Source organism: Poecile atricapillus, chromosome W, assembly GCF_030490865.1.
Source record: "Poecile atricapillus isolate bPoeAtr1 chromosome W, bPoeAtr1.hap1, whole genome shotgun sequence".
NCBI lineage: Eukaryota > Metazoa > Chordata > Aves > Passeriformes > Paridae > Poecile > Poecile atricapillus.
Genome location: NC_081288.1, coordinates 44,327,094 through 44,351,048, shown reverse-complemented (window position 1 = coordinate 44,351,048; position 23,955 = coordinate 44,327,094). Strand labels below are relative to the sequence as shown.

The 23,955-nt window shown below is 39.7% G+C and overlaps 1 protein-coding gene across 1 annotated transcript in view; it reads right to left on the bottom strand.

Annotated features, from left to right (window-relative positions):
• The window catches only part of LOC131591378 (protein phosphatase 1H), a 123,528-nt gene that overhangs the window by 58,488 nt on the left and 41,085 nt on the right, over positions 1-23,955 (bottom strand). The window contains exons 2-3 of the mRNA XM_058861992.1: positions 9,309-9,477; positions 396-740 (exon numbers count right to left, since the gene is read on the bottom strand). Coding sequence (XP_058717975.1) covers positions 396-740; positions 9,309-9,477 — 514 coding nt within the window. The remainder of the gene's footprint in view (positions 1-395; positions 741-9,308; positions 9,478-23,955) is intronic.

The following is a 23,955-nucleotide window of genomic DNA, read 5'->3' as shown; positions in this document are numbered from 1 at the left end:
CTCTGGTATGGCAACAAGGCTTTATAAAGTGCATGCCCATATACTCAGCCTGTGCCAGTGCTGAAACCTGCACTGTAAGACAGGTATAAAATACTGATCTTTATCTTATAAAAGGAGGGGGAGAAGAAAATTAAAAAGTACAGCATATCAAAAATTCACGTAATTCATTACCATTGCCACAGTGCTACTTGGGAATAAAGATGCAGCTCCTGCCTCACAGGGATGTACCTGGTAAGCTGCTGAGGCTCTTAAACAGTTCTGTTCACACTCAGATGGTGTTAAAGCAATGAAAAGGAAAAAAAAAACAACAAAAAAACCCTCTAAATCTTCATCATCTCCAGGTCATGTGACTCAATGTAAACAACAAGGACTTCAGAGCCCTGAGACATACATACCATTTCCTTGAATGCACTTTCTATGGCCCCAATAACCAGGCACTCATGTGGGATCTTCTTCTCAGTGAAGAAGCGTGTTGGAGGTGTGCTGGGCGAGCCCGGGGCTCCCACACCACCACGCAGGGAGGCTGCCCGTGTCAGTGTCCTGCTGTTGGTGGATGGGTTGTCAGGCTCCTCTCCCAGACAGGTGGGTGGGAGGACGGCTGTGTTCCTCAGGATGTCCACAATCTCCTGCAGCTGCTCCAGGATATGGTGCTGCAGCAGTTTGGAAGCGACCACAGCTGCCCCTGACCCAGCGTGTCCATCAAACAAGGACCAGTAGTACAGGTTGATCCCATCTGTGTCCTGGAGAAGCAAGAGGGGGAGAAAGGGAAGGCACAGAGATGGTCACTGTTGCACAGTTGTGAGCGAGGTGACTAGTAGCACAGAGGCAGCAGGTGAAACACAGAAAACTTTCCCAGAGGTAACATTCTTTCTGAAATGCAGAAATACCCACAGTGTCAGTACAACTCTGGCTGAAAGAAGAGATGCTTATTTTTACCACGCATCCCTACCATGTTTTATCTTTCCCTTAACGTCTTAAAAAAAAAAAAAAACAAACAGGAAAGAAAAAAAGGAATAAGAAAGGCTGAACTTACAATCTTTCTTACCTTACAGCCATCATAGTTTATAGAAGAATACATTTGAAGCATTTGAATACATAATGAAAGATAAAAATTCTACACAAGACAGCACCTCATACTTAACAGACCTCCTTTTTTTACTAGGCATGAGACAAAGGACCTCAGTCTAACATCCAGCAACAAACGTGAGTTCCACTTCCACAATTGGTAGATAAGGTCCATCCATGCTGGCAGATGGGACATCTCAGGCTTTCCCTGCCTGTGCTAGCCCAGGAAATAGCACCAGCACAGAGGTCCTCGAGGATGACAGCTGCACTTCATCTGATCTAGCCTCTGTTCACTGCCTGGTTCTTCACAATCCCCTAAAAAGTTTCCTGTATAGTACTGGAAATGGTGGGATACCCTACTGCTTAGACAGGGTATTAACCAAGGGCTGGAGGCAGAGTACCTCTGGGCACCATAAGGCTCCAACATGCCTGGAAAATACCAAGAGGCCATACTCTTGCTAACCTCAACATTATCACCCAATGAATTTGATTCATTTAGCAATCCTCAAGTAACCATTTAAGGCTTGTTGATACCCATCTTTGCATGACAGCATATTTGGCAGCAGCATGGGGAAAGAGTCTTTCCTGTCTTTCCTTTCCCCTCCACTTCTTTTAATCCTGCACCTTTTCCCAGCTATGCAGAAACAGCTGCTAGTGTGGCTGCCTTGCAAGTTGGACGTGGGTGGACTAATACGGATTTAGAAAGAAACAATTTTGCAAGGGACAGGAATGAAGCTATACTGTTGTAAAATATCTCATAGTAAGAAAGAATAACCTAGATCTCACTGCAATCAAAAAACCTCAAAATTACATGTGTATGTCGCATTGTGGTCTAATTTAGGATGACAGACGTGATTTGTTTTGTTCACCTGAACAAATGCTCTCTTACACTACAGATCAGCATAAAGTTTAGGCACCACCTGCATCCCAGCACTTCAAAGCACTGCCTACTTCAAATTTATGGACAGGGCTGTGAACTGCAGCTCCTTTTACTTTCTGCTGTTTCAGCTGCTCCACTAAGGTGCCATGATAATAAAAATCACATAAAAGTCGAGGTTGGTTTTTTTTTTTGCATACAGCATTGCTGATGTGGTAAAGTTCAAATATATTCTTAACCAAAGCATCAACAGCATAGTCATCTACACAGCAGAGAGCTCCTCCAAGAGGAATTCATCAGTCCCTCATGCACTTTTCATTTCATTACTGAAATGCTGTGATAAGGAGGTATTGTCCTAGAGTACTCTTTACTTACTACAGTAAAGTAAGCAGGATATATCCTAGAATGGTGAAAACCCAACATGTGTCCACATTTCTGTACATGGTTCCTTAGCCAGAAACTACTTCCCTCTCCCCCTGCACTTACCCAGCCTGGTAAATTCCTCAAAAAGCCTCTTGTGAAACTTCCCACCTGGAGGCAGGACTGGCAGTTGTACTACCTTGCTCTGGGCCCAGAATCCCTCCAAGTTCACACAACAGTTGGCTGTAAAAATCTGTGTAAGTAATTTTTAACAGCTAACAGGATTAGCAACTTAAAAACTTGCTTGTAAAAATAGATGGCTATTCATGTAAAATGTAAAGTATTTTGCCAACAGAAACAAGTTTTCCAAAGTGAAAGTGTTTCAGCTGAGAACTGAAACTATTTATTCAAAATAACAACACTTTGAGTCGTGGGATTTGTATATCAAACCACTTCTGCTCCCATTCTTCTCTTAAGAGTTTGTCTCCCTGGCCAAAATCCATGTTATGATGTACCATGCATAATGCTTCCACAGTTTTTTTTGTCCTCATGTACTTTAAAGGTGCTACTTCTTTGGAAATGTGGTCTCTTTGGGGGGAAAAATCCCCAAGGCATTTCAACTCCAACTGGCACTGAAATATTTTAATATTGAAAAGGAAGAAGACGTTTTATCATTGTTCTCCCCTTGCCCCCAAACTGGAGCAGAAACTTATAACTGAACAAATTTAATCTGCACTCCATTTTCATGAGTTCTCCACAGAAAATCCCCCAGCAAAGTCTGTGTTGCAGTTTTTCAAAAGATGAAGGAGAACAGTTATTTACACAATTTACTCTGTTACGATCTCATCGCTGGGTATGTTCTACACTGATCAAGCCTCATATGAGTTTGGGAGTTAAATAAAGACGAGACTGGGATGCTTTAAAACAGATGAAAATAGCCCCAAACAAAAAGGTAAATTGAAATGTTACCACTTATTTCCTCTAAGCCAATGGGCAGCACAAATTTGGACAGAGAACTTCACATGGACCTGAGTTGTATTCTCACACACTCACTGACACATGTCACCATGGCATGGCCACATCAAGAGTGGTGGTCCACTGATTTTGTCCTTTTTGGAGTAGTAATTCTTGATCAAAGAGGATGTTGCTTCCAGTTCAGCTAAGTTCAGACATCAACACTGCACACGTCCAAGATAGTTCTCTAAATTGCCCTTATGTTGGGTAGACAGAAAACCCCCTGCATTTTAAAACTATGCACATTTCATTCCAAAGTAGATTTATTTCTCCCTAGCAACAGCAGAAGCACTCTGGATAACTGTGAAGTCTGTATTCTAAGCACTCAGAGGAAATAACTACCATAATGCTGCTCTCATACAGACATTCTGTGTGAGACGCTCTAGGGCCTTAACTTCAGTTGGGATCTGCAGGCATTACTGTAACCTAAATATTAGTCTTGAAAAACTTCTGTGTATTCTTACAAAGCTCCATTTACTTTTGAACTAGCAAAGAGGAAAACAACAGATAACCTATTAGCTGTCTAAAAAAGGAAGAAAAAACAAACTATTTTTCCCCACCCTGAGAATAAAAACATTTCCTATTTTAAAAAAATTAATTCCCCAAAACCACACCAATTCAATGACAATTAAAAATATGATGCAATTAAAGCAGTGACTCAGTGAACAAACAAGGGCCAGCAGTCAGGGCACACAGATGAGGCAAAAGGCACAGAAAAGTGCATGCTTTTCCTCACACAGCTGAGATGACCTCTGCAGCCGCCAACTGATTACTTGTTTTCAAGTGTACATGCATTCCTGTTTGTTCTCTTTTACATTTGGGAGCTTGAACTTCTTCCCAAAAAGAACTGACATCCTGCAAACTCAGAGAACAGGACATATATTTTTACTAGCACTGGCAGTATTCTGCCAAAAGTAGTCTTTCAAACACCAGTCTTCATTTCTTCTTTTATCTAGACAGAATCCTTAAATAGGACTGTGGTCAGTCACCACAATGATTTATTTTAGATTTTCATTCAAAAGATTCTGGCCTAACAACAGGCTGAATAACTACCAGAAACATGAAGAGGAAAGAAATCCTTCACTGCACTGACCTTACAATTAATTTCCAGAAGGTACTAGGAAATTTAATAAGCTTCAGGCTCCTCAACTGCTGACTTAGCTTTCAGGAAGGTTCAGGATTCTCCTGGGTTTTGCAATGGTAAAATATAATTAAGACATGCAAAGTTTTGGGTCAAGCAACAGACAAGAAATCATGAGAGAAATTGCATATATATACATAATTTGAGCTCAATTATATGAAGGAAAAAAAAATGGAAAAACCTTAGCAATAGCTAGTGATCAATTTGGGACATGCTTTTGAGGTAAACTAGGCAGCTGTCTTACATTGCAAACCTTCAGATTGTTGTTATGGAGCTAATTCCAAACAGGCTGATAAATAATGTTGCCACTAAAGATTTATTCTGGGAACTACAACCTACCCTGACTATCATTATTCCAGATATGAACTACAGTCACAAAACACTTAAGAGTGCAACTTGAGTTCTCATTAAATCTGAACTGGACCAGCAATTGCTACCCTAATCCTCAGAGAAAAGCCTCCTCATGTTATGAATATGTTCAGCTGCCTGTGGTAGGCTACCAGTCTTGTGCCACACACACCACCCTAGATTTGTGGCAAAGAAAACCGCAGAATTAGTAATTATGTATCCTCACATTACAATGACAATTAATAATGCATTACATTAAGTTCTGCAGCCTGATTATCACTATGACAATAACCTGGCACAGGATTTCCATTTCGCTTGTTGATGGTTTTCAGCATTCATCATGAAGGTACTCCGTAGTTAAAGGCATTTAAAAATAGTAGAAATGAAAAAGATGTGCAATTTAACGTGAATGTTCTTGAATGGGGACAGACAGGAGATATGATTAATCAAGCAGCAATGGAGTGGGATGGGGGGAAAGAGGACAGAATTAACTTAGGGTTGAATTTAAAGCGTCTTTCCTTTCAATGCTCTTCTCATTTTATTACTCACCCTTTCAAGAAGAAAACCATGTTTATGCTATTTAATAGACTTCCTGGGATTTTTTTTGTGTGTTGGGGTTAAAGAAATGTTCACTTCTCCATTTCTGCATTTCTGGCCTACCACCTCTTCCTTTCCACCCCTGGAAGTCCATGTGCAGAGTCAGGACCATGATAATGGCATTCAACTTGTATGGACAACACATGGATCTCCAACTCCCTTCTGCTGCTTTTTCAAAGCACAGGGCTGGATTGATGGGATTAGCATCAACCAACAATCACGAAAGTCTCAGATGTAGCTGATGTTTCACAAACCTCCCAAAAAGCAGAAGAAAAGATGGCATATGCCATTCTCAAAGAGTCTGTGGAAAAAAAGAAAAATCTGAGGATGATGAAAAGGATTCTGTTATATAAAGTTTAAATTTCAGTGCCTATTTCCCTGGTGTTCCACACTGTAAAAAAATCCTTTCAATGAACTTCTTGCCTCATTGCTTTTTCCTTCTGCAAGGTGCTTCATGACAGACAATTTCAGATTGTGTGTTACAGTGGGATTTCCCTATGAGGTATTCACACTATTTAGCCTCTAGCTTTCTTACTAAACATTTCATGGGATGACATTCTATCATTCACTGTAATGTCTTAAGCCAGTATTTCTAAATTTTTTCACAGAAATTAAGTTGCACCCTCATCACATTTACCATGAAACTCATATACTCCTTAAAAAATATCTGCAAACAGTGCTGTGTGAGGGGTATTATACCTCACAGTACAAAAATACAAAAACATGACACAACATAAAAATGTGCTTTTTTCCTCCCTCTTTTTAGATCTATTCAACCAACAAAAGATGCAGCAAGGAAAAAATCCTACTAACTGCTAGTGTAAGACTGCCCTCTAGTAGAAAACTTTCTCCAGGAATATGCTGCCTGTTTTGGGAAAATATATTACAGAATTAAATACACAAGTTGTACTCTAATATAGGTTTTCCACAACTAAATAATAGGTGTGACAGCACTTATTCTAGTGCCACGTAGAAAAATAAATAAATCCATAGATAAGAACAGAACATATAAAGGACAAAGTAACAAGTAACTAGAAAACAGTATACTCTATTATATGGGTCAGCTGGCTCCTGACTTTTGATCTTATGCTCCTTTTTGGTCAAAATATGTCAGAAATAGAATCAAGAAGAGAAGATTTGAACTAAGTGTTTCTCTCAAGAAACTTGAAAGGGAGTGTCTGTTTCTTCCAAAATCAAGATGAAAGATACAGAATTAAACTAGGAAATACAGTAGCAAAGAGAGAAAGAAAAATCAAAACATTCCATGAGATTCTTCTCATAAACTCTGTGTAAGCAGATATTTACTGAGGAGATATTTACTTACAATCATGAAATATCAAATGGATAAAAAGAGCAGCTTTTAAAAACATGCAGTTTATTGACCCTACATTACATTACTGCAACAGTACAACTGTAACAATGGATAACATCAAGGTTAGTTAAGATGCTTTTCCAATACCAAAATTATTTTAGATCCCTATATTTTTAATGCAATCTAATCTTATTGACTATTTAATGTTTGGAAAAAAGTTCCTTCTGAATAACGTGATGAACTATGGCTTTTGCTCCTGAGAAGCTTTTGATACTGGAAGTTAATCGGGCTCTGTGAAACACTGCTACAAAGATTTTTATGTCACATGCAAGCCCCCAAAATATGCAAAAACAAATTCAGGACAGTTACATTTGCCCATATCCCAGATGCAGAGGCCCCTGACCACGTACATATCTCACACAACAGGTCTGGAACTTTAATGTGGTTATGAGACCAAATCTCTTATCTCTTCACTTCAAATCTCATATCTCTTTTCTTCTCACACATCTCATCAAAATGTGTGCACCCAGGCTGGTGTGTGCACAGGTGTCTTTGCAGTGTGCCTGTGTGCATGGCACAGTGACACCCTTAGTGTCAAACAAACCCATTACCCGGACCAATGAGACTGGCAATTGTCTTGTTGTATTTTCTACACATAAACAAGCACTGTGGCAAAATGTTTGCTTCATGAAACATAATTAAGGCATGCAAAAGTTAAACACACTCCTGAAACCAAGCATCTTCCTGAACCAACAGCAGGCAGTTGCATGGACTTTCTAGGAAAGACTTTTGAAAACATAGTGAACTAAAACAAATTCTGTTTTGCTTTGCATGACTATATGTAGAACTCCTAGTCCCGGCAAGTTCTGGGCACAAAAAGTTCTGGGCAAATTCCAGGCACAAAAAGTTTGCAAAAATCTACTTGAAAAAAGAAATCATGACTGTCTGAATACAATGAGGAATATCAGTACACAGGAATCGAAACACGATTTAAAGAAAGGTTTTAAAGAGGAAAGAACAGAGCCATTTTCAAACCCTGAGAATCTATCAGTTTGAAAATGCTGCAGCAGTAAAGAAGTATGAAACAGAATTGGAGGAGCAAGAGGCTGGGAGGGACACATTACAAGAGGAATACTTGTTTCTCAGGACCCCCATGAACCCTGCAGCCATCAGGTACAGCAAGCCAATTCTGGGAGAGAGACTAAAGCAGACTGCTAACCACCACCTGATTTAAAATAGACACAGTTCACTGAAAAATTAATTATGACTTAGGGACAACCTGTATTCTCCAGCAGCAGGAATGCAGCATATTCACATCATAATCAACATTCAGACAGGGCATTTAGTATTACATGGTGAAATGCTGGAATTGAACACACACTATCAATGACTGATGGAGACTGAGCTCATGCTTAAAGAGCAGATGAAGTAATTAGCCAGTCAGGAAACAAGACAGATGAAAAATAGCAGATGACTGCCATACATAGACAAGTGTATGACATATGCCACACTTCACACAAATAAGAGAAGCTACAGTCTGCAAAAATCACTAAATTTCATATGCTGGATGACCTTACTCTACCTGCATAAACCAGAAGGTTATCCTGCTTTAGTAGTTGATTAAATTAGAGAACACGGTATCTTTCCAACGTTGGCTGAAGACGAGGTTTAGTGGCTTAGATATAAGACACATTTTAACAGCCTATATGAACCTATATGGTTCATATAAGTCTTTACCTGACCCCTGTGTAGGCACAGTGAAAACAGCTGCCAATGCAGTGTCCACAGAGCTCCATGTAGTGCAAATGTGCCTACATGACAGCGCCAAAACTCAGAGCAGATGGAAGTTGACCTGCCATTTTGTGGCACCAGGTATAAATTATTTCTGTATAAATTAATTCTGTATAAATTACAGAACCATAGAATGGTTTGGGATGAAAGATACTTTAACGATGATCTTGTTCCAACCCCTCTGCCATGGGCAGGAACACCTTCCACTAGACCAGGCTGCTCAAAATCTCATCCAACCTGGCCAAACTTCTCTGGGCAACCTGTTCCAGTGCCTCACCACCCCCACAGTGAAGAATTTCTGCCTAATATGTAATCTAAACCCTCTACTAGTTTGATGTCCTTACTCCTTCTCCTGTCACTACAGGACGTTGTGTCCTCTCCAATTCCCTTTAGGTACTGGATGGCCAGTCTAAGGACTCCCTGGAGGCCTCCCTTCTTAAGGCTGAACAGCCCCAACTCACAGCCTGTCTTCACAGAAGACATGCTCCAGCCCTTGTCTTCATCTTCAAATTTCTCAACATTTTATTTCAGAAATGAAACAGAAAAATCCAGCAGCATCCCCTTGACCACCTTTAAACTAAATATCTTAGATGCAAGGAGCACTTCTCAATGCAAAAAAAATCAAGTAGAAGAGCTATGAAAAATATAGTGAAATGTTCAGCATTTAAGCAGAGATAATCAATAAGAGGTAACTGAAAAGATATGAAATATTCAGAATACACCTTTAAGTGAATATGAACCCACATTCCTACATACTTTTATATTTTTTTTGTGTTTTTTACAAGATACAGAAGTTTGCTTACTGAATTGTCTTTCAGCTGGAGACCTTCTCCATTGGGCAGCGATGACCTCCGTTTTGTTGAAGAGTTCTTGTTTGGTGTAGAATTACTGCCTCCAGCTTTTTTCTTGACAAAGAGGACTTCACAGCTGGCTTGATCTTCATTGTGCGTGCTCTTCCCTGCATTTATTACCCTAAGAAAAAAGCAAAACAAAAACAGAAAACAGTGACCAGATTAGCAAAGTGCAGAAGCCCCCATCTGTGTTTCACAATGTGACTCGAGATGTATGGAAGCAGAGTCCAGCATGCTGCAAGTCCTAACTGAATTAAAATACCTGACACTCTCCCAGAGATACAAACATACACACAGGCATACTTGCTTATTTCTGTACACATACACATGACATAACAAGCATTTCCTGCAGAACTATGTGAATAACAACCAATGGTTCCATGAGCATATTTCACCCCTAGGCATACCATACTGTTTTTAAAAAGGGACTACTTTATGGATGAAGTTGATAACACATATGCCTCCCAGTTTAAACATGAGACCCCCATTTGCTTTTCTACCTGTCAGCATCTCTGTTATAAATAATGAATCTGCTAGCTAAGAGTGTGCGTTCTGTCAAGTTCCAAGTCTTTGCACAAACAAAATGCTTGCTATGAATCTACAAAGCTGTTACTGCTAAAGGCAGTCTGTTAAATGGCATATACTAGAAATGCTATGACAGAAATACAAAGCAAAGGCTTTGTCTCCGACAGGCAAGGAAAGCTTGCTTGTACCACAGCGATAAAGTGATGCATATTAAATACATCCCTCTAGTACTGCACAACATAACCCCCTGCCCTCTCGAAGTCTACTTCAAGCCATCTGTCCTACCTGCCCTGCAAAAAAAAGATTTGCACTAAGAGCTGCAGGCATGCAAAACCCAGCACTAAGAGCTCAGTACAAGCTTTTAACAGCCAAAGGCATTCTGAGACTTGTACCACAGCTTCCTCCCTTTGATCAGTCATGAGGCTGAAATAACAGCTATGCTACCAAGTTTTTAAGATCTTAATCAGAAGCCTGTGCTAACCAAAATACTGTGGTTACTATCATCAGTCTCAGAACAGTCAAGCTCAAACACATTTTCCACTTTTTACATGAGAATCTCATCACAAACTGACCAATTTTGCATCAGTTGACAGTCCTGGGTTCACACCGGGAAAATCTACGCAAGACGGAACAATGTCTTGGTCCAAGCAAGCAGAGACACTGTGACTTTATGCAAGCATGTCTTCTTCCACAAACACTATACACCCACTTCTCTTTACCTCGAGGTTTGGGTCAACAAATTGACCGATACTCAGAGACAGTATTTCCACTACTGGATGAGCACCGAGTTTCATATCAGGCACACAAAGTCTTTAGAAACAACTGCTGCCTCCCCAGAAACTAAAACAGCTTGAAGGCACATCATGATCCTGATGGCAAGTTCAAGACATACCTGACTTCTTGAACCCTAATGTTTTCATTACAGTAAAACTTTACACAATAGGAAAATACTTGCTAAAGGCTGTTGAAATAAAAAGAAAACAAAAATCAAAGGAAGGCTTGCAAGGAACCCCAGCTTGCCTGCTCTTGCTGAAATACCAAGTCTGTTTCGGCTCTGCTTAAAGGTAATACATTCTTTTTCACTTTCAAGGAGCATACATGATGCTGTGCCATGCAAATGAGTATTCCTCCCTCTGAATAGAAAAACCAGTCTTTTTTAAAAAGAAAATGTATGTCCACTGCAGTTAACTGCTTTCAGAAATGAGGAGTTTCCTTACAGTGCTACATGCTACACATTGCAGTCTACCTGTATGCACAATACCACCATTTGTTTGCAAGTATGCTGTGAAAATACACACTAATTGTGGATAAAATTATTTTGCAAAACACAGAGAGCAGAGATGAAGCAGCAATTAGTTGCAAGGCACTTGTGAGCAGTTTAACCATTCATTCCCTATAGCACTTAACCTTTAGGCAATTGCAGATCAAATACTGAGATGCAGTAAGCTTCCAGTCTAAAAGCTCTCATTTTCCTGACATTAGGAAAAGTAGAAGCATATATTCAAAAATGGGGGGAAAGCGTCGGGGCGGGGGGGAAGGGCAGAAGACACAGAACACATGACAAAGTCATAAATGCCAAGGCATTTAAATCAGCTGACCAAGACCTGTTCAGTTTGAAATGCTACAAACATGATTAAAATATTGCAGCAGCAGAGAAAGTGTAGTTTTATCACATCAGGAACTAATCAATATTCAGTTTAGCTGATCAGTCTCCTTACTGATGCTGCTGTTTTCAGTCCTATTTTTAAAAAGAAGCAGAAGACAAGTAAGAGACAAAAGTTACTCCTTACAAACCTGGCTGCTTTCCTACCACTTATGTTCCTTACAAAAGTCATTGAAACTCTTGGAGCTGCCCTGGTTTCTGAGCTTAGTGATGGACTTCAGGACTTGTATGGTGGAAGATGTTCTGATGTTTAATGACATGTCAGGTTATGCACAATATTATCATTTTATAAATCTCTTATGAAGAAAGTTTGTCAATGCACTGAACACATTAGAAAGACTATGAGAACAAAGTGACCCAACAGACTGGCTTGACAATCAGCTATCACAAAACACCTGGAGTTGAAATTGTGTTCCAAGTACCTTGACAGAAGGGGGTATGATCCAAAGGAACCTGGCAAGACTGAATACTGAGCAGACATGGGAGTTGGGGTGTCAGTGTACTGAGGAGGGAGGAATGGTGCTCTCCAAGAAATCAACTGTATCTACAAGAATTTCAGTTTTTCTTTCTTCATCAGAGGATTGAGTATATTTTGTTCCTTGTGAAGGCCTGAAATTATCATAATGTCAAAAGGGTGCTTATGGATCCTACCAGGTAATACAGGGTCTAGACAGCAAAAGCTGCTCTTTTCCTGACAGAGGCAATCTTCTACTCTCATATCCCATCTCCCAGGCAAGTACTGGAAAATTGCTGCAGTGAAGCCCTGTGATTTTTAATTTCAAATTTTGTACTATGTGTTGGTGCCTGATGCCAAGCACAGAAGCTGGTAACATCTAGTCAGCTTCAAACAGCTCTGTCTTTGCTGACTTTTGAAATCCTTTTCTTTCTGCAGTTTCCTAAATCCCTTCTCCAGGCAATTCTTTCAACCAGCTTTCCAATGCTGATTTCACTGCTGTTTTTCCTCCTTGCTCTCCCAGACTGCAATTTACCGGAACAAAAATCACATCTAAGCTGCTTATACAAATAACAAAGAAGAACTAACAAAATATTCGTATCACCAGAAGGTAACTCTTAATTAGACCTCTGGAATTTTTTATGGAATAATCTGCCCCTCCTTCCACTAATGAAGTACCTCAACTTCCAAAGATTGCCCCTGTGTATTTTCTATCTAACTTAAAATATAAGTTGTCCACTAATAAAGTGAACAAAATGCTATAAAACAACACCAATCATTTCAATTTCATTTTATCATTAATATGTATAATAATGCACAGAAAATAAATAGTTTAAAATTAGAAGACTGAGGCCTACATAATTCTCTAGCTTACTTAGACACATGAATTCCTCCTTTTGTTCTCTCCTCCAAATTTCTCAAGACACTGATTAGACCTATTGATGATCAACTCCTTGCCATCCTTTTCCTCCTCTCCCCAATACCCATATATCTCCTATCCAATCTTTTGTAACATTCAATCCAAATAATATATCTAGATCAGATGTCCCTCTTCTTACAGAATTCACTGTCTTTAAATGTCAAACACATTTAAAAAATCCTAAAGTTTAGTTTGAGGTATAGAGGTACTAGTAAAAACCTACCCTGCTTTCCAAACAGGAGCTTCCTGAAGCCTGCACAGTCAGCTGGTGGGCTTTGGTCATAGCTGAAGTACCTGCATCAATCTTGATGGATATTTCAGTATTTCCTGAGTCTTAATCTTACACGTCCTAAAAAGCAAATCCACCAGATAGGAACCAGCTAGTTTGTTTGCCTCACAATTAGGATTCTCTTGGTATCTCGTGAGACCCCAAAGCCCATCTAACTAGATAGAAATGCAGGTCACGCTGTGCTTCTATTCTTCTCTCAACAAGCACAGCTCAAAGTTCTGTGCCAGGATCACTGATTGCAAAATCCTAAGTTTATCTTAAGAGAACCAAAATGGGCCTGGTAAACAAATCCAAAACAGGCTTTGATAGTTTCAAAAAAACACCCCAAAACAATCCAAACCAAACCACAAACAAACACAAACCAAAAATAAAAGCTTCAGTCTTTTGAAGCATTTCTACTCATTCCTCTTTTTTTTTTTTTGCATCAATACCAGCATATTCTCTTTGAGTGTTTTATTCATTCCTATACCATACTCTTTGATACTACATTAAGTTGCAGTCACCCAAAATTCCAAGCTGTGCTGCAGCAGGAAAAATTTACCCACCAAAAAAATCCCCAATGCAGTTGCCTTACCCACTTGGAGAAAAATATAGCCCACAATAGAAGCTTCAAATAGTTTATGAAATGCAGTGAAGGAACTTTGCTTGTAACATGCCCTAAAAAGATGTTTTTACTTGGGGAACCTGTGCTCATTTGCTCCACAAATTTTAATCCAATACAAATGCAAAAGCTCCTCAGGGCTAGCAAGAAAAGAAGAGCTAGAAATACAAAGATATATCCATAGGCAGCTTGTGGTACACTGCAATTTTCAATTCTATCTTCCTCTGAGGTTTCAGATTAGGGGTGGACACCTGTATTTGTTTTGACTCTGAATGAATGGATTCATCAGGAAGCACAAAGCCCTTCTCCCTGCAGAGGAGCTACAGCCAGCCTCTCTTCTTACCAGCTGTGGCACTCACACACCACTCCACAGCTGCATGACACCAGTTTGCATCCAACCCAACTAGTAACATAGAAGTAACCCTCATGAATGAATACTATACGTACAGACAACAAACAATACATTCCTAGTTTTGTGTTATAATTTCAACAGTCTTAGAACGACGATTAAAGATAACATAAATAAAACAACTTTCACAGAAGGGTGGCTGGCTTTACTTCAACCTCCCACCTTTTTATTTTTTTTCCCCCTTAATGGGATAAGCATGTGAGTAGATGCCACTGCTTTTTTTTGTGACATCTCACTTACAGTCTTAGACTTCCAGGTAGGTGTCTGTTTCCTCCCTTTCACCCACATGTGATTTGTTTCTGCACTGGGAATCAACTTGAAAGAGATTTTCTTCTAGCTGTTCACCTCCTCCCTCAGATGAAAGGCAGCTTTTCAAGCAGCCTAAACAGTTCCATTCATTCATTACTGTAACATTGTGCATGTCAAAACCAAAGCACTCACTAGTATTGTCCACTGCAGGCAGAAATTGAGGCCAGACATGAATCAGTTCTCTAAATCCATGGGGTTAAATAAAACTTCCATTTTATTAATCAAGGAAGAAGTGAATATTTAGCCATGAAATCTTGCAATAATGTGTTGTAAAAATACGAGCAATTACACTGGTATAGTAGGCCAAGTTCACTTTGAGGCCTAGCTAGAAGCTGTGACACCCATCAAGCTAATAAGAACTAAATATGGGATTAAAATAGGCAAAGTATAAAAGTAGAATATCATTTATGCTGGAAATTTACCACACTTCAGTGTAATGTTCAGTGTAAAGGATCATAACCTGGTAATACAACTTGTCTTTGGGCTGAAATCAATGACATCTTGAAAGAGAAGTCCCTTTGATGTTATTTGTATGGAATTCCCAAAATGCTACAATGCAGCACACCACCCAGCTACCCTTTCCAAAGAAAGATTAAATACTAAGTGACTGCCAGGAACAAAACAGCTGTAGGTCACTGCAGGAATGAGCAAGCTCTGCAAGCACTACACAGGGGGAGGCAGCTCTTTTTGATAATTAGCATGCAGCTATTGCAGAAGAAAACCAAGGGACAGTGAGCCCCGAGCAGATGCTGAGCCAGACCAGTGGGATACAAAGGTGGTTAAGCATGGCCTCACTTTAGAGTTGAGCAGTCTCAGACACAGCTGGCAATAGTGCTTGCCAAATTCTTCTCCCTCACTTCTTCAGCTATCTAGCTATCAGAATGGGGCAAGAGGTTGCAAAAGCAAAGATTAAATTGACACTGTAAGAGAACCACCATTTATTTCCCACAAAGGACAATTGCAGAGAATACCAGGTCAGACTGCTCATCATCAATATTTAAAGCAACTTTGCCTGTCTGTTCAACGCTTGCTGAAATACATGCAAGAGACCCAGAAGACAATGAGAATAAACAACTTTGTGTTGAGCCGTGTTCCTCTAGTCCAGTTTCCACTAACACACTTGGACCTTTTTCTTCTTCTCTCCAACAGTTAAGTTCTCAAATCCTGCTAATCTGGGGAAAATGGGCCTGAACTTATTTCCATGGTATTCAGGAAGACGTTGCCTTGAAAGTACTTCAGGTTATGCTTCTTATATGAATAGAGCACATTCAGTCTGGTAAAGTCAGCCTCCAGATGAATACATCTGCACAAAAACTATGAGATTTTTATGTATTACTAGATTTTTCTAGATTTTTTTGCTGATAAAGCTTACCTTATGTTATTACGTTATAATATTATGTTACCACATTATAATATTATTATGGTTTTGCTAATGCTTACCACCTTTGGCTGGTGTGATATGTTTTCAGCTTCAAATTGAAGCAGAAAACATTAAAAAACCCCTAAATAGTAGTGAAAACAAATGGACCCCTTCTACAGGAATATCCTTTATCATGTCTTTGCATCTATCCTAGATCTCACATTCAAGATGGGAACCAAATTTCTGCCATTCCTTTCCCACTAATGTAAAGGAAAAGCAGCCACTTCTATGTCAGTTCCCATGAGCTGTACACCACCTTCTGCATGTGAGGCTGAATATAATCTTTACCATGACATCCCTCATAAGGATGGCACCACAGCGAGACACAGTCTGATAAAATGGCTGCACATGAGATTCAACTGTCCCCACAGAGTGATGCGACGAATACAGAAATCATTCCAATTAAGATGATGAAAAGCTAAGGAAAAGCAATCTGCCTCTAATTGCTACAGCAAGGGGCATCTGGGTTTCAGAAATATTCACTCTGTCCACAAGCTCAGCACTACTACACCACCAACTACTACTACTACACCAAACCCCAACCAAAAGCTCAGTTTGAATTGACCTCATATTTTTGTTTTCTTTTAGACTTTTAAATGAATATGCATATGACAAGGATGCATGAAGAAAACAGAAGACTACTTCCCTCTCCTCTTCAGTTTCTTTCCTGAAGTTCTACTTTTGAAAGCATATCTAAAATAAACCCTTTCTTCCATACAGAAACGCCAATTACATGCAAATAAAAGTTCTCCTTATGCTTACAGTGAAGCAAATTATGTGCTTAAAGTAATGCAGTAAATCCCACATCTTTAGACTGTGATGTTGTAGACTGCAGTCTCAGCTTCAGGGTTAAGAGAAATCAAGATAAATGGCTTATGCAAAACTGGTCCAAGCTTTGAAAAAAATTATCTCTCATATTTAGCATGTGTCAAAGTTAACCCCAAGAGATGAGCAGTGACAGTACTAATCCCTTTTATACAGCTGTCAACTGAATTTAGCCCAAATATAATCTCTGCAAGTGTGACAGAGAAGGTACAAATTTCCACGGATACACACTAATGCCTTATTCACAATATCCCTCTACTGCAGCAGGTACTTGAAGCCCCCACAACCTGAAAGAAGACAATTTTCTAATTTTTTCTTAAAAGTCATTATAGAGACTGTGTATGTATGGAAGCACACATATGCAAGGCAAGGGGGAGTAAAAAAGAAAAAAAAAAAGAAAACATTACATACAGCTTTAGTATCACAAGTAGGACATTAATTCAGAGTCACTCATATGCTGGTAATTTTTAATAATTAAAGGAAAACTACACTCTGCTGCTTGAGTTTTACATTTATCACTTTTCCTCTGGGAGAACATTAGCTGGCAGATCTGCAGGAAGAGACCATGTGCAAAAAACACTCCAATGACTCTTTGCCATAGAAATGTGCCACAAAACCGAGTCTTTTACTTCTGTTACTAAAATTGCATTCCTAGACCTCATCTTTGAAGCTGCTAAAATAGAAGCTAAATGCAAACCAATGAAATATAAGCAATCCTGAGCCTGAAAAAAAAGATTACCGAAAAATGGCAGCTCCCTTAATCTTGATAGACCATGATTCATCAAAACTTTTGTAGTGATCATTAATTTATTCCTCTTGGCACTAACAATCAATTCCAAAATTAGCTTTCCTAAATTTAAAGTATAAAAAAGCTGCAGAAATTAAAGCAAAAGAGGATGAAGAAAATTTTGCAGTAGTTTAACATATATTTCATATACACCTGAACACAAACACTTCTAAACAAAAACTTGTGGTGTTTGTGTACAAAATTCAGTTAAATATTATGTCATTGAAAACACTTATTTTTCATGTAATAGAGGTCAAAGTGCTTAATATCTTTGCCCAGTTGTTCAGCCATCACAGATGAAATTTTTCAGGTGCAATGTTAATCTAGAGTGAAAGTCTACATAGAAACCCTGGTAAAATCAGTGCCAGTAAAAGAAGAACGATAGCCAAATGCAGGATTTCTACCCAAGAGCAGGAAAAAAGCAGTGAGCAGTGAGTATCTGGCTCTGTGTAACTGTGTGCGTGCACACAGCTTGGAGTCAAGGGTGTCTTCTCCAGCCACATCTTTATCCAGAGGGAAGGTACTGAAGCTCTGGGGTCTGCACAACATCTACTAACATGGTATGCCACAACCTCAGGGTAAATTTCCCCAAAGGCTCCTTCTGTCCTTGCAGGAAGTGGGACGAAGAGATGTGTTCCACCCAGGAGAAGAGGAGGCTTAACAAGGTTAAGAAGTTTTGGGGTGCAGAACGAGAGAACCAGAGCTTGGAAGTGTCCTCTGGAGGTCATCTGGTTCAAAGCCCTGCTCAAGCAGGGTCACCTAGAACAGGTGTCCAGGACCTTGTCCATATGGGAATGCAGAGGGAGCAAAGCACAAGAGGCCTATCTTATCTGATGTGTGCACAGGAGTTGCCCTGAGCACAAACAGCTCACTGAAACCCTGTGAAGTCTGAAAGGTCATGCTTCTCCAGCACTACTATTTCTTCTACTTGTGCTGTGCAATCTGCCTCCACTACAAACCTTACCCTTTCCAAAGTCAATAGTACAAGCACCTAACAAGGCTTGATCCAAGTTTTCACTTGTACATGCAACAGGCACACTGGAAAGCCTACAGACTGCCAAATACTTAGCACAAACACAGTAAGTAGGGCCAACATCGAATACTTCAAAAAGCACTATAACAAAGGAGAACCACTTGTGCCCAAAGAGGCCTAGACAAGATGGCATAGCTTGACACAAACTTAAGCAGCTCTGATGGGGTAGATCCTGTACAGTGTGACCAAAGGCACATGCAATCCCAGAGAGGTCTCAACGAGAACAAAGTCAACACCAGAACCAACTGACTACTACAACTTCCATGTAAACCCCTCCATGCCACTCAGACCACTGGAAATTAAAACTTTGTCAAGATCTGTAAAAATATGTATAGGAAATAATAAAGTATTAGACTGTCCCTGCGTCCTGCTACACCAAGGAACAACTTTCAGAAATTATAAGCTGCATAAATGTGAAATATGCACAAAGAGTGAAATTGAAAGTTTGAATTTATACACCCTTAGATAAGATTCTAAATAAATAAAATAAATATTAAACAATGTATTCAGACTGGAAAGAAAACCCACAGAATTCAGGAATTGAATAACCTGTAAAATTAGCAAGAGACAACTTCTCAGGCAAAGGGTGAAAGGCAAACTGCAAGTATCCCCCTCTCTTGGCTTTCCCAATATAAGCAACCTCCACCTTCATATGCCAGTGTGCTACCCCAAGGGGACACCTGTGTAATGAAATTATTTTTTTTTTAATCCAAATCAATGTATTTCCACAATGAGACTGAAGAGACAATATGAAGGTAGAAATAGCAGATAACAGGGAGGAGAAGTCCCATCTAACATTTCTGAGAAAGAAAGCTATGAAGCTGTATCTTGGGAGTCTAGGAAGCTAGTAATGAGAAAGAGACAGCGCACCCCAGTTCAGTGGTATGTAACTGTGAACATCAAGTACTGATACGTCTCTTTTCTGGGAAAATCCCCTCAGGTTTGTCTTTGGTTTCAAGGAGATGAGCCCAGAGCACCTTCACCTTGGCACTGGCAGTAGCTCTGCATCAAGAAGCCAAGTACTTTTAATCTTCTTTCATGTCTACATGTGTCTAGTCACCCACATGTGACTGCTGTGACAAGTATGGTCTCCAGAGGTGAGAACTAGTCAGATGTCTACCTACGGTGCAGACAGCTAAGTCTGCTTATTAAGTCTGGGTGATTAGCTAAAGAGAAAGAAGACATCTGGGGGCATGATTCATCTGACCTATTTTAGTTGTTTACATAGCATGAAATGTGTCTTCCTCTTCTCGGGTGATAAAGCTGAGCCTAGACACTGACACAGCAGGTTGTCAGCACGTGGTCAGATGATTCCCACTTACATGCCTGAGCTTCTGAGGGTGAAGGGAGCAAAACAAACATACAAACAAACAAAAAACCCCAACCAAACAAAAAAACAAAAAACAAAAAAAACCCAAAACCCACCAAAAAGCCCATCAACTTCTCTTTCAATAAGTTTTTTTGCTATTTGAAATGCATTTTCCTCAAAATGCATCTTTGATATGTAAGCCCTTTGGTATGACTAATAATGCCACCCAAAGCAGAGAATTAGGGTTTAAAGCAAGGCAGAAGAAACAGAAATAAATGCAACAAAAATTACTTTTAAAATAAAGGCCAAGGACATATTTGCCTTATAGATCCTGATGCAATATGCGAGTTTAGCCTGGTGTAACTATTTAAATGCATCTAAAACAGTTAGTGGAATTTTCAGACTCCAAAGAAGATAATTGTCAATCTTATTCACAGCAATTAAATCTGTATAGGCTAAAATAGGATCTATTGTTCCCCACAAATACTGGGACTGAAGCCAGAAGTAACTTCAGTGGAAGAGAAAGTTGGCAGCTCGGAAAGGGGCTGAGAACTGCATATTCTCTAGCATAACAGGGAAAAAGCCCAACCCACAACCAGGGACCAAAGACAAGCTCAGAGACTTTTTCACAAGAAGGATTTCTCCTCTTCTGAAAGTACCAGGGAGATGTAAGAAATTAATACTGAAACAGACGTCTATATAGACTTATCTCAGTCCATACTCCACACACATGGAAACGTATCCACCAATTTCTTCTGGTGACTGAAAAGAAGAAAGCTAGAGATTATTATTGCTATATTTAGACATTTGCACACTACCTAGATATATACATCTGGAGTCCTTGAGCACAGGATATTTAAATAGGCACAGAAAGCTGGATAGCTCTTATTAAGAGGCCAACACTACCAGTAGAGAAACAATAATTAATCTGCTCTCAATTCAAAATTATCAACAAGTGGCAGCAAAGGATTTGCAAATTGTTTGCCAAGGACAAAACACCTCCAGCAGCATTAAGTGATGGCTGTTAAACTGCCACACAAAAAAAAAAAAAGGGAGGGGGGCCCACAAAGAGCTGGTGCATGATCTTCAAAGCAATGCATAGGCTGTCCTACACTTCTAACTGACATCAGTATAATTTTCCTTCCCTCTACCCATTAACCAGCTCAGAATACCAACCTTTTCTCATCAGAGTGTGTGTTTCAAGGGTAGGGGTAATTCTTCAATTCAGAAAAAGGAGATTTACCCCACAGACTCAAAGAATCACAAAATACAATCACACCACCTACTGTACAAAATTAGTGTTTCCTGAACCAGTTAAAGCACCATACCTCCTTAATGCTTTGAAGACATGCATACACAGATACATCTATATATCTATATATACATATAGATATATATACCCCATATGTATATTTTTACAGGGATAAACTTATTTGATTAGGACACATTTTATTTACTATGCAAAGATTAAGAAATACAATCTCAGAGTGTTGAAATAAAATGCCCCACAGAATACACAAGTAATCAGCATGGCAATTAGAAAAGAAAGATTTGAAGCACAGAGGAGTCTTCCCCTACTGGGAAGGGAAAGGAAAAAAATTAAAAAGCAAGCAAAAAAATTTCAATTCCTCTAAAATATTGACTATATCAGTAAGCACAAAATTCAGTCTTACAAATAAGTGATTTAGAGTAGAAGAAATAGGTTCTTCCACAGAATGGAGAGTGGTTGCAGCAGGGGCAAAGGTGTCTCCTGCCGCACTGCCTACTGTTACACAGGTCTCTCCTTTAACACATACATTAAAAAATGTGTGGCCTCACAGGATGAAACAAGGGAAAGAAGGGCACCTGAGTGAAGGCACACTGCCTGACCTCCTCCAGAGCAGCATTATACACTCAGGGCAGAGTTGCCCATTTAGGTCTGCAAAGAAACCAGTCTGCAGCAGACTGATTAGCAGCAACTATGTCTATCTGCTCCCCTACCCACTGGAGGATGGTGGTGCCAACAGGAAAGAAAGATGCCAACCTTCCAACCTGCCAATCTGACAGCCCGTAGTCCTTATGATCTGCTTCCATTCATAAACTGGAACAAAACAAAAATCGGTTTCTGAAGCATCTTCAGAACAGCCTTAGCACAGCTGCTCCGTCCCTGATGCGTAAGAACTCCAAGGTAGCATTTTGGAGTAGACAGCAGGCAGCAAGCAGAGCTATTTACATACTTTACTGAACATTTTTTAAAGGAATATTACTCTCCTGCTGTACTACTGGGACCAGACACCACCAAGTCAATGCCAAAAGAATGGTCCACTTTGTGCTTCATGGTCTCCTAGTGTACATGGTGCATGCTCCAACCTCAGTGGTTGCTCCAGTCTCAGTTAATCACATTTTATCACTTGAGCGTAGACAAATATGTCTCTGTGTGATTCTTTCCCTTGTGAAATTTATTCTGGCTGGCACTTCTTTACCTTTTTATGAAGGGAAGAGGCTTTTCCAAGAGGCTGGATGCTGAAGGACAATTGCATCGCCTTTTGTTGCTGTTTTGCAAATAGTATTTCTGCTTAAGAAGTCACGGTTTTTTCAATTACAGCAAAAAAATTACTAAAATTGCTTAATCCTCTTACTTCCACATGCATTAAACTTTGCCCAGTCTTCTGGATTTACTGTACTTTTTAGACCATAACTAGCCAATGAATATAAAATTCATTTGTGCCTCCATCAATGGAAGGCCAGGGGATTAAGCAGTAAGTATGCCATCTTTCCCATTTATATATGCATACAAAAACTTCACTGCACTGTTTCTTTACCTCTATGACAACAGTGCTTCCCCCACCCCTGATTTATCTGCTGCTTACCAGCACAAACTTAACTACAAGGAAAGGAAAACAAAAATCGAAATGCCTAGTTATGATGGTTTTGATGGGGAAGAGAGAATTTGCTTCACAGAGCCCCTACTATGGGGCTATGTTTTGGGTTTGTGCTGTGTGGCAGCTGCAACAGTGCTGAATACAGTGATAATAATAGAGGGGGTTTTTGTTGTTGTTTTTTGTTTTGTTTGTTTGTTACTGCTGAGAACAAAATGAAGACAAGGCTTTTTCTGCTTTTTGTACGGCAGCGTTGGGTAAGAGACTGGGGGGAGTATTGTTCCCTGTTGCCTGGGAGGAGACACATCCTGGACAGGTGACGCAAACTGTGACATCATGCTCAGTACATAAATTGAGGGAAAGAAGATGGGGGATGTCAGATGTCATTTGTCTTCCCCAGTAACCATTACATGTGATGGGGCCATGCTCTCCTGGAGCTGGCTGAGCACCTGCCCACCCAAGGGAAGCAGTCCTTTAATTCCCTGTTTTGCTTTGCTTGCATGTTCAGCTTTTGCTCTCCTTGTTAAACTGTCTTTGTCTCAGCCTATGGGTTTCCTCACTTCTACTCCTCTGATTTTCTAGTTGGTAGTTGGCATCACAGTATAACACCTCCTTTTTCTGCCATTTCCTTCATCAGCTAACAGACAAGGATACAATGTGCTGTGAAATATACCAACTAATATTCTCTTAGGATATGGTATGTTTTGAACACGATCCAAACATTCAGTAGAATTTTTGTCTCTAGCAATGAAACTTCGTGCCCAATTACATTTTGAATAGCCTCAATAATTAGTGCAAAGAGCGCTACAATGATAATTGTATCCATTAGACTTCTGTGCTTCCAGCCTTTTTATCTGCCTATGACTCCACAGTAGCCTTCAACTGGGCTTTAAATATCACAATTAAAAAAAAATTGAACAAAAGCACTATTATAGTTAGTCCTCAATAGTCAACACAGACCTTCAAAATTGTCTTGATTAAGGTACAACTGATCATTTTTACGACATATTAACAAAGAAATGCATTGTTTGGGCATGGGAACAATACTCCCCTAACTGTTTTAATCATCTCAGGCTTTGTCCCTTACCAAGTGTCTTCAAAACACTAAGAGGGTTATCTTCAGTAACAAAGGCAGCATCACTTCACTAGGAGCCCAAGAAAGCAGGGAGAGAAGGGGATCACACTCAGCTTGTTTGCT